Source organism: Tachyglossus aculeatus, chromosome 21 (genome assembly GCF_015852505.1).
Source record: "Tachyglossus aculeatus isolate mTacAcu1 chromosome 21, mTacAcu1.pri, whole genome shotgun sequence".
NCBI lineage: Eukaryota > Metazoa > Chordata > Mammalia > Monotremata > Tachyglossidae > Tachyglossus > Tachyglossus aculeatus.
The window spans coordinates 9,551,938-9,564,390 of record NC_052086.1 but is presented as its reverse complement, the minus strand read 5'-3'; the positions used below and the strand labels follow the sequence as shown (position 1 = coordinate 9,564,390).

The following is a 12,453-nucleotide window of genomic DNA, read 5'->3' as shown; positions in this document are numbered from 1 at the left end:
ACCACTCGTCTGCCGTGTGTCCTTGGACGAGTCACTTAACTTCTCTGGGCCTCAGTGACTTCATCTATAAAATGGGGATTGGGACTGCGAGCCCCACATGGGACAGGGATGGTCTAATCCCATTTGCTTATGTCCACTCAGCACTCAGTACAGTGCCTGGCACATAGTAGGCGCTTAACAAATGCCGCAATTATTATTACCACCAAGGGCCGGAGTGGCTACAGGCGAATGGGGTTGGACACAGTCCCTGTCCCGTGCGGTGCTCACACTCTCGATCCCCATTTTCCAGATGGGGGAACTGAGGCTCAGAGCGGCCTGAGGCGACCCAGCGGCCGAGAGGCAGAGAGCCGGGTTTCGAACTCATAACCTTCTGATTCCCAGGCCCGTGCTCCGCCGGGCTGCTTCCCTTTATAGAGCGTGCGGCTGTTTGGTAGAAATCGGTCCAGCCGAAGACAACGGGCAGGAGCCAGGTAAAATTAGATTCCCGGCAGGATGGACCGAGTTATTTCCGGCGGGTGGGCGGACGGGCGGGCGGGCTGGCTCGCTCCCGGAGAGCGGGTGGCGGGGGGGTTTTCTCCTCCGGCTGTCCGATCGGACACACAGTAAGTGCTTAATCAATGCCAGTATTGATTAAGCAGCACGGCCTAATGGTTAAGGCCCCGGGAGTCAGGATCACCTGGGTTCATTCATTCATTCATTCAATCGTATTTATTTTTTTTTTGGCATTTATTAAGCCCTTACTATGTGCAAAACACCGTTCTAAGCGCTGGGGAGGTTCCAAGGCGATCAGGTTGTCCTATGTGGGGCTCACGGTATTAATCCCCATTTTACAGATGAGGTAACTGAGGCACAGAGAAGTGATTTGCCCAAGGTCACACAGCTGACAGTTGGCGGAGTTGGGATTAGAACCCATGACCTCTGACTCCCGAGCCCTTGGTCTTTCCACTGAGCCACACTGCTTCTCTATCTGCCCATCCGTCCGTCCACACTGCAGGCCGACCGTCCGTCTGTCCAACCGTCCGTCCACACTGCAGGCCGACCCCCCGCCTGTCCATCCGCCCGTCCACACTGCAGGCCGACCCCCCGCCTGTCCATCCGTCCGTCCACACTTCAGGCTGACCCCCCGCCTGTCCATCTGCCCGTCCACACTGCAGGCCGACCCCCCGCCTGTCCATTCGCCCGTCCACACTGCAGGCCGACCCCCCGTCTGTCCATTCGTCCATCTACCCTACACCCCCCCAGGTCCCTGAGGCAGGCTGGGCTCTCCTATGTCTACACCGCCTCCCCTCAGCGCCTGTTCCCTGCTCCCATCCTCCCCTTTCAGGCCTGGTTGGGTCTGTCGGGGTCAGGGGGCGGCGGAGGTATAGATATATACACACACACAAATATATATATATATATGTACATATGAGAAGCAGCATGGCCTAATGGCTAGAGCACAGGCCCCGGAGTCAGAAGGTCTGGGTTCTAATCCCGGCTACGCCACATGTCTGCTGGGTGACCCTGGGCAAGTCACTTCCCTTCTCGCAAGAAGCAGCGTGGCTCAGTGGAAAGAGCCCGGGCTTTGGAGTCAGAGGACATGGGTTCGAATCCCTGCTCCGCCACACTTTTGCTGTGTGACCTTGGGCAAGTCACTTCACCTCTCTGAGCCACAGTGACCTCATCTGTAAAATGGGGATGAAGACTGTGAGCCCCACGTGGGACAACCTGATCACCTTGTATCCCCCCCAGCGCTTAGAACAGGGCTTTGCACATAGTAAGCGCTTAACAAATGCCATCATCATCATTATTATTATTATTATTCTCTGGGCCTCAGTTCCCTCATCTGGAAAACGGGGATTGAGACGGTGAGCCCCACAGGGGACGGGGACTGCGTCCGACCCGGTTGGCTTGTATCCCCCCCAGCTCTTAGAACGGTGCCCGGCACCTAGGAAGCGCTCAGCAAATACCCCGGTTATGATGATGATGATAATACCGGCATTGATTAAGCGCTTACTGTGTGCAAAGCACTGTTCTAAGCGCTGGGGAGGTTACAGGGTGATCAAGTTGTCCCACAGGGGGCTCACAGTCTTGATCCCCCATTTTACAGATGAGGAAACTGAGGCCCAGGGAAGTGACTTGCCCAAAGCGGAGTCCAGTGGCCGGCACCTAGGAAGCGCTCAGCAAATACCACAGTTATGAGGATGGTGATGATGATGATAGCGCAGAGTCCAGCGCCCGGCACCTAGGAAGCGCTCACCACGTACCACAGTTACGATGATGATGGTAGGGCAGAGTCCGGCGCCCGGCACCTAGGAAGCGCTCAGTAAATACCACGGTGACGATGATGATGATGATGATAGTGCAGAGTCCAGCGCCCGGCACATAGTAAGTGCTCAACAAATACCAAATGATGGTGATGATGGTGATGATGATAATTAGTCTTCTGGGTCAAGGGCGGTCCCCCCCCTCCCTCCCCTTCCCCCTCCCCCCCGGTGGGGCTGGTGCACGAGCGTCGGGAGCGCGCAACGGGGGTCGCGCTGCGCGGGCTGCACAAGCAGCACAACCAGCAGCCTCAGCCTCCTCTTCCTCCTCCTCCTGCTCCTCCTCCTCAGCAGCATCCTCTTCCTCCCCCCAGTAGCATCCTCATCCTCCTCTTCTCTCCTCCTCCTCTTCCCCCTCCTCAGCAGCATCCTCCTCCTCAGCAGCAGCATCCTCTTCCTCCCCTCAGTAGCATCCTCATCCTCCTCTTCCCTCCTCCTCCTCTCCCCCCTCTTCAGCATCCTCCTCAGCATCCTCATCCTCCCTTCTCCTCCTCAGCATCCTCCTCCTCCCCCTCCTCTTCCTCCTCCTCCTTCTCCTCTTCCTCCTCAGCACCCTCCTCCTCCCTTTTCCTCCTCCTCCCCCTCAGCAGCAGCAACCTCTCTCCTCCTCAGCAACCTCCTCCTCCTCCCTTTTCCTCCTCCTCCTCCCTTTTCCCCCTCCTCCTCCCCGTCAGCAGCAGCATCCTCTCTCCTCCTCCTCCTCCCCTTCAGCAGCAGCAGCATCCTCTCTCCTCCTCCTCCTCCTCCTCCTCCGCATCCTTCTCCTCCGCCGTCCGGAGGCGGGGGTGGGGGGTGTCGGCGGGGGTCGAGCTGCCCCCCTGCCCCCCTGGCCGGCGATGGAGGGGACGTCCTTCGGAGCGGGCCGGGCGGGGTCGGGGGCCGTGGACCCCCTGGATTTCCTGCAGCAGCCCCGCACCGTGCTGAGGATCGCCGCCTGGGTGAGGGGGGCACCCGGCCCGGCAGCGGGGCACCGGCGTCTCGGGGTGGGGGTGGGGGGTCTCTATCTGTGTGCGTGTGTGTCTGTGATGAAGCCCCCGGTGCCCAATTCTCGGGGTGGGCACCCACAGGGTCTAGGGGGGCTACAAGGGCGGGGCCCCGCCCACCTCACTCCCCCATCCCTCCTCTCCCCCATCCCTCCTCTCCCCATCCCTCCTGTCTCCCCCATCCCTCCTGTCTCCCCATCCCTTCTCTCCCCATCCCTCCTCTCCCCCATCCCTCCTCTCCTCCACCCCTCCTCTCCCCATCCCTCCTCTCCCCCATCCCTCCTATCTCCCCCTTCCCTCCTGTCTCCCCCATCCCTCCTCTCCCCAACCATCTCCCCCATCCCTCCTCTCCCCATCCCTCCTGTCTCCCCATCCCTTCCGTCTCCCCCATCCCTCCTGTCTCCCCATCCCTCCTGTCTCCCCATCCCTCCTGTCTCCCCATCCCTCCTCTCCCCATCCATCGTCTCCCCATCCCTCCTGTCTCCCCCATCCCTCCTGTTTCCCCATCCCTCCTCTCCCCATCCCTTATCTCCCCCATCCCTCCTCTCCTCCACCCCTCCTCTCCCCATCCCTCCTCTCCCCCATCCCTCCTATCTCCCCATTCCCTCCTGTCTCCCCATCCCTCCTCTCCCCAACCATCTCCCCCATCCCTCCTGTCTCCCCATCCCTTCTGTCTCCCCCATCCCTCCTGTCTCCCCAATCCCTCCTGTCTCCCCAACCCTTCTGTCTCCCCCATCCTTCCTGTCTCCCCATCCCTCCTGTCTCCCCATCCCTCCTCTCCCCATCCGTCGTCTCCCCATCCCTCCTGTCTCCCCCATCCCTCCTGTCTCCCCCATCCCTCCTCTCCCCGTCCCTCATCTTCCCCGTCCCTCCTCTCCTCCACCCCTCCTCTCCTCCACCCCTCCTCTCCCCATCCTTCCTCTCCCCCATCCCTCCTATCTCCCCCTTCCCTCCTGTCTCCCCTATCCCTCCTATCTCCCCCTTCCCTCCTGTCTCCCCCATCCCTCCTCTCCCCCATCCCTCCTCTCCCCATCCCTCCTGTCTCCCCCATCCTCCTTTCCCCTGTCCATCATCTCCCCCCCCGCCCCCCCCGGGAGCCGGGGGTGGGGGGGCTCCGGGGGTCAGGGCGGCCTGGGACCCCCAACCCCCGCACCCCGGGCCTTGTGGCCCAGCCTGCCCACGTCATGCCAGCCCGGCCCTGGCTAAGGCAGAGCTCCCGCCCCCCCAGGACCCTCCCCCATCCCATCCCAGGACCCCCACCCCCGGCCCCACCCCGGGACCCCCGGCACCCGGGGAACCAGGGGCTGAGGACCGCCCCCTCCCCCACAGGGCTCTCGGAGAGGTCACCTGTGCCCTACCGGGGCCTCTGGGCCCGAAGCCCGAGAATGAGACCAGCAGTGATGCAGGAGAATTGGGGGGCGGGGGGTTCCCTCCCCCCGTCCCCCGACAGCGGATGATTGACAGCTCACATGACGGAGGGGAGGGTCTTCCGAGCTGGGTGCGACCCGGAGGTCACCTGATCCACCCCCTCCCTTCTTCATGTCCAGGACATAATAATAATAATCATAATATGGCATTTGTTAAACGCTTACTATGTGCCCATCACTGTTCTAAGCGCCGGATGTCCAGGAGATGTCCAGGAGAGACAGAAACCTCTCCTGCTAAAGCCCTTTGTTCAAAGGGCTGGGCACTCTATAAACAATTATTCCCTCTCCTTTTCCTCCTCCTCCTCCTCCTCCGGGGACTGATGATATTTACAGACAGATTATAGCCTACAAGCAGCCTGGCCTTAATGGGTAGAGCCCAACCCTTGGAGTCAGAGGTCGTGGGTTCTAATCCCGGCGCCGCCCCTTGTCTGCTGGGTGACCTTGGCCAAGTCCCTTCACTTCTCTGGGCCTCAGTGACCTCATCCGGACAATGGGGACTGAGACCGTGAGCCCCACAGGAGACAGGAACCGTATCCAACCTCGATTACCCAGCACTTAGAACAGGGCGTGACACATAGTAAGCACTTAAAAAATATTATTATTGTTATTATTATTATTATCCTACTTGGGGTTCACAGCTCATGAGGTGCACAGGTGGCAGGGGGGCTATGTGGTGAGCGGTTGGGCCATCTGAAGTTTCCGGGAAGGCGAGAGAAAAGCCCCGGCCCTTAGGGCCGCAGGCTAGCGGAGAGAGGGCAGGACCCAGAGCCCCGAGAAGTGGCTTTGAGGGTCCACTGTGCCCCCATCCTTCTGGGCCAACAGTGCCAAGCGCTTAGTACAGTGCTCTGCACACAGTAAGCACTCAATAAATACGATTGATTGATTAGAACGGTGCTTGGCACACAGTAAGCGCGTAACAGTGGGTCAGTGGAAAGAGCCCAGGCTTGGCACATAGTAAGTGCTTAACAGTGGCTCGGTGGAAAGAGCCCGGGCTTGGGAGTCAGAGGTCATGGGTTCTAATCCCCACTCCCCCACTTGTCTGCTGTGTGACCTTGGGCAAGTCACTCACCTCTCTGAGCCTCAGTGACCTCATCTGGAAAATGGGGATGAAGGCTGTGAGCCCCACGGGGGACAACCTGATCACCTTGCCTCCCCCGCAGCGCTTAGAACAGTGCTTGGTGCATAGTAAGTGCTTAACAAATGCCATCTATTCTCTGGGCCTCACTTACCTCGTCTGTAAAATGGGGATGACACCTGTCAGCCCCACGGGGGACAACCTGATCACCTTGTATCCCCCCCGGTGCTTAGAACGGTGCTTGGCACGTAGTAAGTGCTTAACAAATAATAAATAAATAAATAACAATGGCATTTATTAAGCGCTTACTATGTGCAAAGCACCGTTCCTTCGTTCATTCATTCAATCGTATTTATTGAGCGCTTACGGTGTGCAGAGCACTGTACTAAGCACTTGGGAAGTTGGCAACATCTAGAGACGGCAACAGCGGGCTCACGGTGTAGAAGGGGGAGGCAGACAACAGAACATATTAACAAAATAAAATAAATAGAATAGTAAATGTGTACACTGTTCTAAGCGCTGGGGTGGTTACAAAGTGATGATGAGGTTGTCCAACGGGGGGCTCACGGACTTCATCCCCATTTTCCAGATGAGGTAACTGAGGCCCGGAGAAGTGACTTGACCAAGGCCACCCAGGTGACAATCCAGCGCTTAGAACAGTGCTTGGCACATAGTAGGCGCTCAGTAAATGGCATCACGATTATTGTTGATTGGCGGAGTGGGAATTTCCACCGATGATTGATGCCCGTGCCCGCGTGTGTGCCCGCCCGTGTCGGGGTCAGGTGTTCTCCATCGTGGTGTTCGGGGCCGTGGTGAACGAGGGCTACGTGAACCGGGACAGCGGGCCCGAGCTGCGCTGCGTCTTCAACGAGAACGAGGCGGCCTGCAGCTACGCCATCGCCGTGGGGCTGCTCGCCTTCTTCGCCTGCATCTTCTTCCTCCTCCTCGACCTCAACTTCCAGCACATCAGCAGCGTCAAGGACCGCAGGGCCGCCGTGCTGCTCGACCTCGCCTTCTCCGGTCCGACCCGGGGGGACGGGCGCGCCGGGGGCACCGGGCACCGGCGGGAAGGGGCGGGGCCTGGCATGCTAATGAGGGGGCGGGGCCGCCCGGGCATGCTGATGAGGGCTGGACTGGGCGTGTCAATGAGGGGATGGGCCGTACATGTTAATGAGGGGCGGCGCCGGGCATGGTAATGGAGGCGGGGCCTGGGCCGAAGGGGCGGGTCCTGGCATGCTAATAAGGGGAGGGGCCGGTCCGGGCATGCTAATGAGGGGTGGAATGGGCGTGTTGAGGGGGCGGGTCTGTCATGCTAATGAGGCGACGGGCGTGCATGTTAAGGAGGGGCGGGGCCTTGTCGGAAGGGGCGGGACCGGGCGTGGTAATGAGGGGCGGGGCCTGGCATGCTAATAAGGGGAGGGGCCGGGCCGGGCATGCTGATGAGGGACGGACGGGGTGTGTTGATGAGGGGCGGGGTCTTGCCCGAGGGGGCGGGGCCGGGCATGGTAATGAGGGATGGACTGGGCGTGCTGAGGGGGCGGTGTCTGTCACGCTGATGAGGCGATGGGCCGTGCATGTTCATGAGGGGCGGGGTCTCGTCCGAAGGGGCGGGGCCGGGCATGGTAACGAGGGGCGGGGCCTGGGACGAAGGGGGCGGGACCTGACGTGCTAATAAGGAGAGAGGCCGGTCCGGGCATGCTAACGGGGGACGGGCTTGGCATGTTGAGGGGGCGGGGCCTGGCATGTTGACGAGGGACTGGGTAGTGCATACTAATGAGGGGCGGGGCCTGGTAAGCTAATAAGGGGCGGGGCCTGGGTCAAAGGCGGCGGGTTGGATATGTTAACGAGGGGGTGGGGCCTGGGTTGAAGGGGGCGGGTTGAGCATATTAATGAGGGGGCGGGCCCTGGCATGTTAAGGAGGGGGCGGGGGCTTGTCTGAAGGGGGCGGGGCCGGGCATGTTGATGGGGCGGGGGGCCGGCTCGGAAGGGGGCGGGGCCCGGGGGGCTGGGGACGGGTATGCTAATGAGAGTAGGGGTGGGGGCCGGGGGGCGGACATGCTAATGAGGGACGGGGCCGGACATGTTAACTAGGGGCGGGGCCCGTGCTGAAGGGGCGGGGTCGCGTGCCGCTCTTCGAGGGGGCGGGGCCACGTGCGGCCTGATTGGAGGGGCGGGGTCACGGGCGGGCCCGAGGGGAGGGGGCGGGGCCACGTGCCGCTCTGAGGGAGGAGGGGGCGGGGTCACCTGCCGCTCTGACGGGGAGGGGGCGGGGCCACGGGCCGTTCTGAGGGAAAAGGGGCGGGGCCACGGGCCGCCCTGAGGGAGGAGGGGGCGGGGTCACGTGCCGTTCTGAGGGGAAAGGGGCGGGGTCACGTGCCGTTCTGAGGGGGGGAGGGGGCGGGGCCACGGGCCGATCTGAGGGGAAGGGGCGGGGCCACGGGCCGCTCTGAGGGGACAGGGCCGAAAGGGGGAAACTGAGGCGGGCCGGGGGCCGGGGGGCGGCCCGAGGGCCTGGAGGGCCTGGGTTCTAATCCCCGCCCCGCCGCTCGTCCGCCGGGTGGCCTTGGGGGACACACTTCTCTGGGCCTCAGTCCCCTCCTCTGGAAAATGGGGATGGAGACGGGGACTGTGTCCCACCTGACTCGCCGGGATCCACCCCAGGGCTCAGTACAGTGCCTGGCACGTAATAAGCGCTGAACAAATACCGTAATTAATTCAGAATAATAGGAATGGCATTCGTTGAGCGCTTACTATCATCATCATCATCATCAATCGTATTTATTGAGCGCTTACTGTGTGCAGAGCACTGGACTAAGCGCTTGGGAAGTACATGTTGGCAACATATAGAGACAGACGGTCCCTACCCAACAGTGGGCTCACAGTCTAAAAGACTGTGCCCAGCACTGTTCTAAGCGCTGGGGAGGAGACAGGGTGATCAGGTTGTCCCACGGGGGGCTCACAGCCTTCATCCCCAGTTTACAGAGGGCTTTGTCGAGGAAGGTGGGGTTGGGGATGAGGCTAGGCCCGAAAGGAACTCTCCAGGGGGTTTTGGCGGGCGGTAATAATAATAATTTTGGTATTTGTTAAGCGCTTACTATGTGCCAAGCACTGGTCTAAGCGCTGGGGGAGATACAAGGCGATCAGGTTGTCCCACGTGGGGCTCACAGTCTTCACCCCCATTTTCCAGACGAGGGAACTGAGGCCCAGAGAAGTTAAATGGCTTGCCCAAAGTCACACAGCTGATAAGTGGCGGAGCCGGGATTAGAACCCATGACCTCTGACTCCAAAGCCCCCGCTCTTTCCACTGAGCCACGCTGCTTCTCCAAAGGGGTCTGTCTGGTCCTTTCGGAACTTGTGTCCCCACCCAGCACGCGCTCCCCCGGGTTTGGACCTGAACAGAGGCCGGAGGAAGCGTCCAGAAAGGTGCCCCTTGACCCTCAGGGCCTCAGTGGCAAGAGCCCGGGCTTTGGAGTCAGAGGTCATGGGTTCGAATCCCAGCTCCGCCAATTGTCAGCTGTGTGACTTCGAGCAAGTCACTTCTCTGGGCCTCAGTGACCTCATCTGTAAAATGGGGATTAAGACTGTGAGCCCCGCCGTGGGACAACCTGATCACCTTGCAACCTCCCCAGCGCTTAGAACAGTGCTTTGCACATATTAATAAATGCCATCATTATTATTATTATCTGATCCATCCGGAGAAGTGTCTCCCCTTAGTCCCTCAGCAGCAGCCCCCCCCGCCCCAGAGTTCTCCTGGGGGGTCTAACCCGAGTCCCTCCCACTGCTGGTTGTCCTTTCAGGCCTGTGGTCGTTCCTATGGTTCGTGGGCTTCTGCTTCCTGGCCAACCAGTGGCAAAGGACCAAGGGAAGCCAGGGGGTGAGCCAGGCCGGGGACGCCGCCAGGGCCGCCGTCACCTTCTCCTTCTTCTCCATCCTCACCTGGGTGAGTGGTGGGGTGAAGGTCCCCGGGGGTCAGGGGGTGGTCCTGGGGGCTGGCATCGCCGGATTGGAGGGGTCTTTGGGGGCTTCGAGGCCCGGGGGTGGGGGGTGGTCCCTGGGGCCCGTCGGGCGGGAGACACGTCCTTACCGCGACAACACAGTCCGACCCCCGGTGACCCCGAGCGGACGGTGTATCCAGTCTCCTGCCACCCATGGAGACCCCAAATGGTATGTCTGTCCCCCCACGCCCCCGGTGACCCCGAGCGGACGACGCGTCCAGCCCCCTCGGGTGACCCCGAGCGGACGGCGCGTCCGTCCCCCGGCTCTGTCCCCGCAGGCAGCGCTAACGGTGAAGGCGCTGCAGAGATACCGGTTGGGCACAGACATGACCCTGTTCGCCACGGACCAATTCCCGGCCGCCCCGTCCGGCGCCGGCTACCCGGGGGCCGCCGGCGGCCTCGACGGCACCGACACCTACCAGAGCCCCCCGTTCGCCGAGACCCTGGACCCCAGCCCCAAGGGCTACCAGGTTCCCGCCTATTAGGGGCCAGGAAGGGGCCCGCCGCACCCCTGACCCCTGACCCCCGACCCTCCCCGTTAGCCGGTCGTGCTGCGCTCTCGGGCCTAGCCTCCGTCCACCCCCTCAGCCAGCGCCTCTTCGGGAGGGAAGCGGCGGGACAGACGCCTGCACGGAGGCGGTGGACGGGCGAGTGACCGGCGGCGGGGTGGGGGGGTGGGGTCTGCCGCCCCCAGACTCCCACGGGCCCTGGGCCCTCACTGCCATCTCCCTGAATGAAGGCTGGGGTCGAGGGGCGGGGGGCCCTGACGTCCGGGACCCCAGCCCCCCCGGGGATGCCCCCTCCCACACTGCACCTCTGGAGGGATGGGAGAGGGGGAAGGATCCTCACCCACTCCTTCTCAGCCCCTCCTCTCCTCCTCACCCCCAGGCCCAGCCCCGACTCCAAAGCTTTCTTTAGGGGATCCCCTCCCCAGTTCTGTCAATCAACCAATCGTCTCTATTGAGCGCTTACTCTGTGCCCCACTTGGGAAAGCACGTGAAGGTAGTAGATGGGATCTCCCTGCCTCGCGGCACTGAGGGTTCTCGACTTGAGTGAATTTGAACCGATTCTAGTGTTTCTTAAAATTGATTGTTAACCCGAGTGGCCCTCCCCGTACCCCCCGCCCCACTAAGGCTGCAGACCCTCCCTGCCTTGGCTATCTCTCCTCTCCTCTCTCTTTCCTCTTTTCCAGATTCTCCCCACGCCCCTCTCTTCTCTTCCCCTCTCTCCTTTCTCCCCGCCTCCGTGCCCTCCCCTGAACCTTGGGTGGGTTTTTCCGAGTGGAGAGGGGCTTCCCAGGAGAGGGACCCCTCCGGATCCCCCTCCTTCCCACCTGACCTGACCAGGAATATGAGGGCTGGCTGGAGCCCTGGCGCGGGGGAATGATGGTCGTAGCGCTTTTCTCTGGTTTTGAAGGACGCGGCCGCCCCCCCGCCCCCATTGGGACATGGGGGGTCCCGGCCCCAATAGCCTCCCCCACTACCCCAGGTCCTGGGGAGCTCTTCGGGAGACCCCACAACCTCCCTGTCATTGGGGAGGCCAAAACAGAGGCCCACCTGTCTTGACAAACCACTGTTGATCTAGGCGGGGTGGGGTCACCCCCACCTCCAGCCACCGGACCCCAGGCCCGCTGCCTCCTCCGGGCGCGAGCGGCCCAGCCCAGGGGGTGGTCCCGGACACGCCAGCGGAGGGAGGGGGAACGTGCTTGTGGTTGTATCCGCCTTGTGTGCAGGTGATCGTGTCCTTAGGATACCGTGCCCGGCGCCGGGGACCGTCCGGCTCAGTATAACCCACCCAGCGCCGGAGACCGCCCCATCCCTCAGTAGTACTCGTCCAGTGCCGCTAGACAGTCCTGCGGTATCGGCCTCCGGGTCCCGCTGGACGGCCTGCCTCTCAGTATTGCCCGCTCCGGCCCCATCGTTTGCCCCCTTGGACCGTGGTGCGTGAGAATGCCTAAGAACCGTCCCGTCTAGATGCCTAGTCCATCTCTCGGGGTCCGAGGATCGCCCCCACCCCTGCCCGCCCGCCCTTCCCTGCTTGGAGCCCCCAGCATGCCAGCCCACCGTGGAGCGCCTGCCCGTCTGTGCCCGGCCCACCGCTGCCGCTGAGAGCCCGGCAGGCTTCCCGGAGGCTCTCCCTTCCCCCCGTGGCCAGGAAGGACAGTCCTGGGCCTTCCCGAGAGGGACGGGACCCTGGATCTGCCGCCTTCCCCATCCTCGAACGCCCCATACGAACATCACAGACTCCGAGGAGGCCGCGGGATGCCCCCTTACTGCTCCCTGTGATCCCCTCATCCTCCCCCATGTGTGTGACCCCCTCCCCACAAAACAAAAGCTTCCACGCTCCAGGGACGCAGCGGCCTTCCGGGTGGAGGACGGCCGAGCTGGTTTCTGGAGCTTCGCCCGCTGGCCTCCGTCAGCCCTAGCCCTAGCTCCCTCCGCGTGTCCCGTCCGTGTCCCCCTCCGCTCCCCGCCCGACTTTTACAAACCCGCCCCGTACCCCACGTGGTTGGCCAACTTCCCTCTCCGGTCAAGCCGAGCGCTTCGGAGAGTTGGCTGTCGTGAGTAAAGCCCGCGTGCGTTGTTGTCTACAGTGGAGCGTCGACGGGGGTGAAAAGTAAAACATGTTTACAACTCCTTGGCTCTCTCCAAGTACGACCTCGGGCCACGG

At 62.1% G+C, this 12,453-nt stretch overlaps 1 protein-coding gene across 1 annotated transcript; it reads left to right on the top strand.

Moving 5' to 3' along the window:
* Positions 1-3,072: 3,072 nt before the first annotated feature.
* Positions 3,073-12,418, top strand: SYNGR3 (synaptogyrin 3). The gene is made up of 4 exons (XM_038762915.1): positions 3,073-3,241; positions 6,571-6,808; positions 9,586-9,728; positions 10,062-12,418. Exons 1-4 carry the CDS (start codon positions 3,140-3,142, stop codon positions 10,266-10,268), a joined length of 690 nt encoding a protein of 229 aa, XP_038618843.1. The 5' UTR covers positions 3,073-3,139; the 3' UTR covers positions 10,269-12,418.
* Positions 12,419-12,453: the final 35 nt, after the last annotated feature.

Bases quoted from the DNA above. Each gene is read 5' to 3' on its own strand.
- SYNGR3 (XM_038762915.1), top strand. From the start codon at position 3,140: ATGGAGGGGACGTCCTTCGGAGCGGGCCGGGCGGGGTCGGGGGCCGTG. The intron at 3,242-6,570 runs GTGAGGGGGGCA...TGTCGGGGTCAG, and splicing joins TGCTGAGGATCGCCGCCTGG to GTGTTCTCCATCGTGGTGTT. The intron at 9,729-10,061 runs GTGAGTGGTGGG...CTGTCCCCGCAG, and splicing joins TCTTCTCCATCCTCACCTGG to GCAGCGCTAACGGTGAAGGC.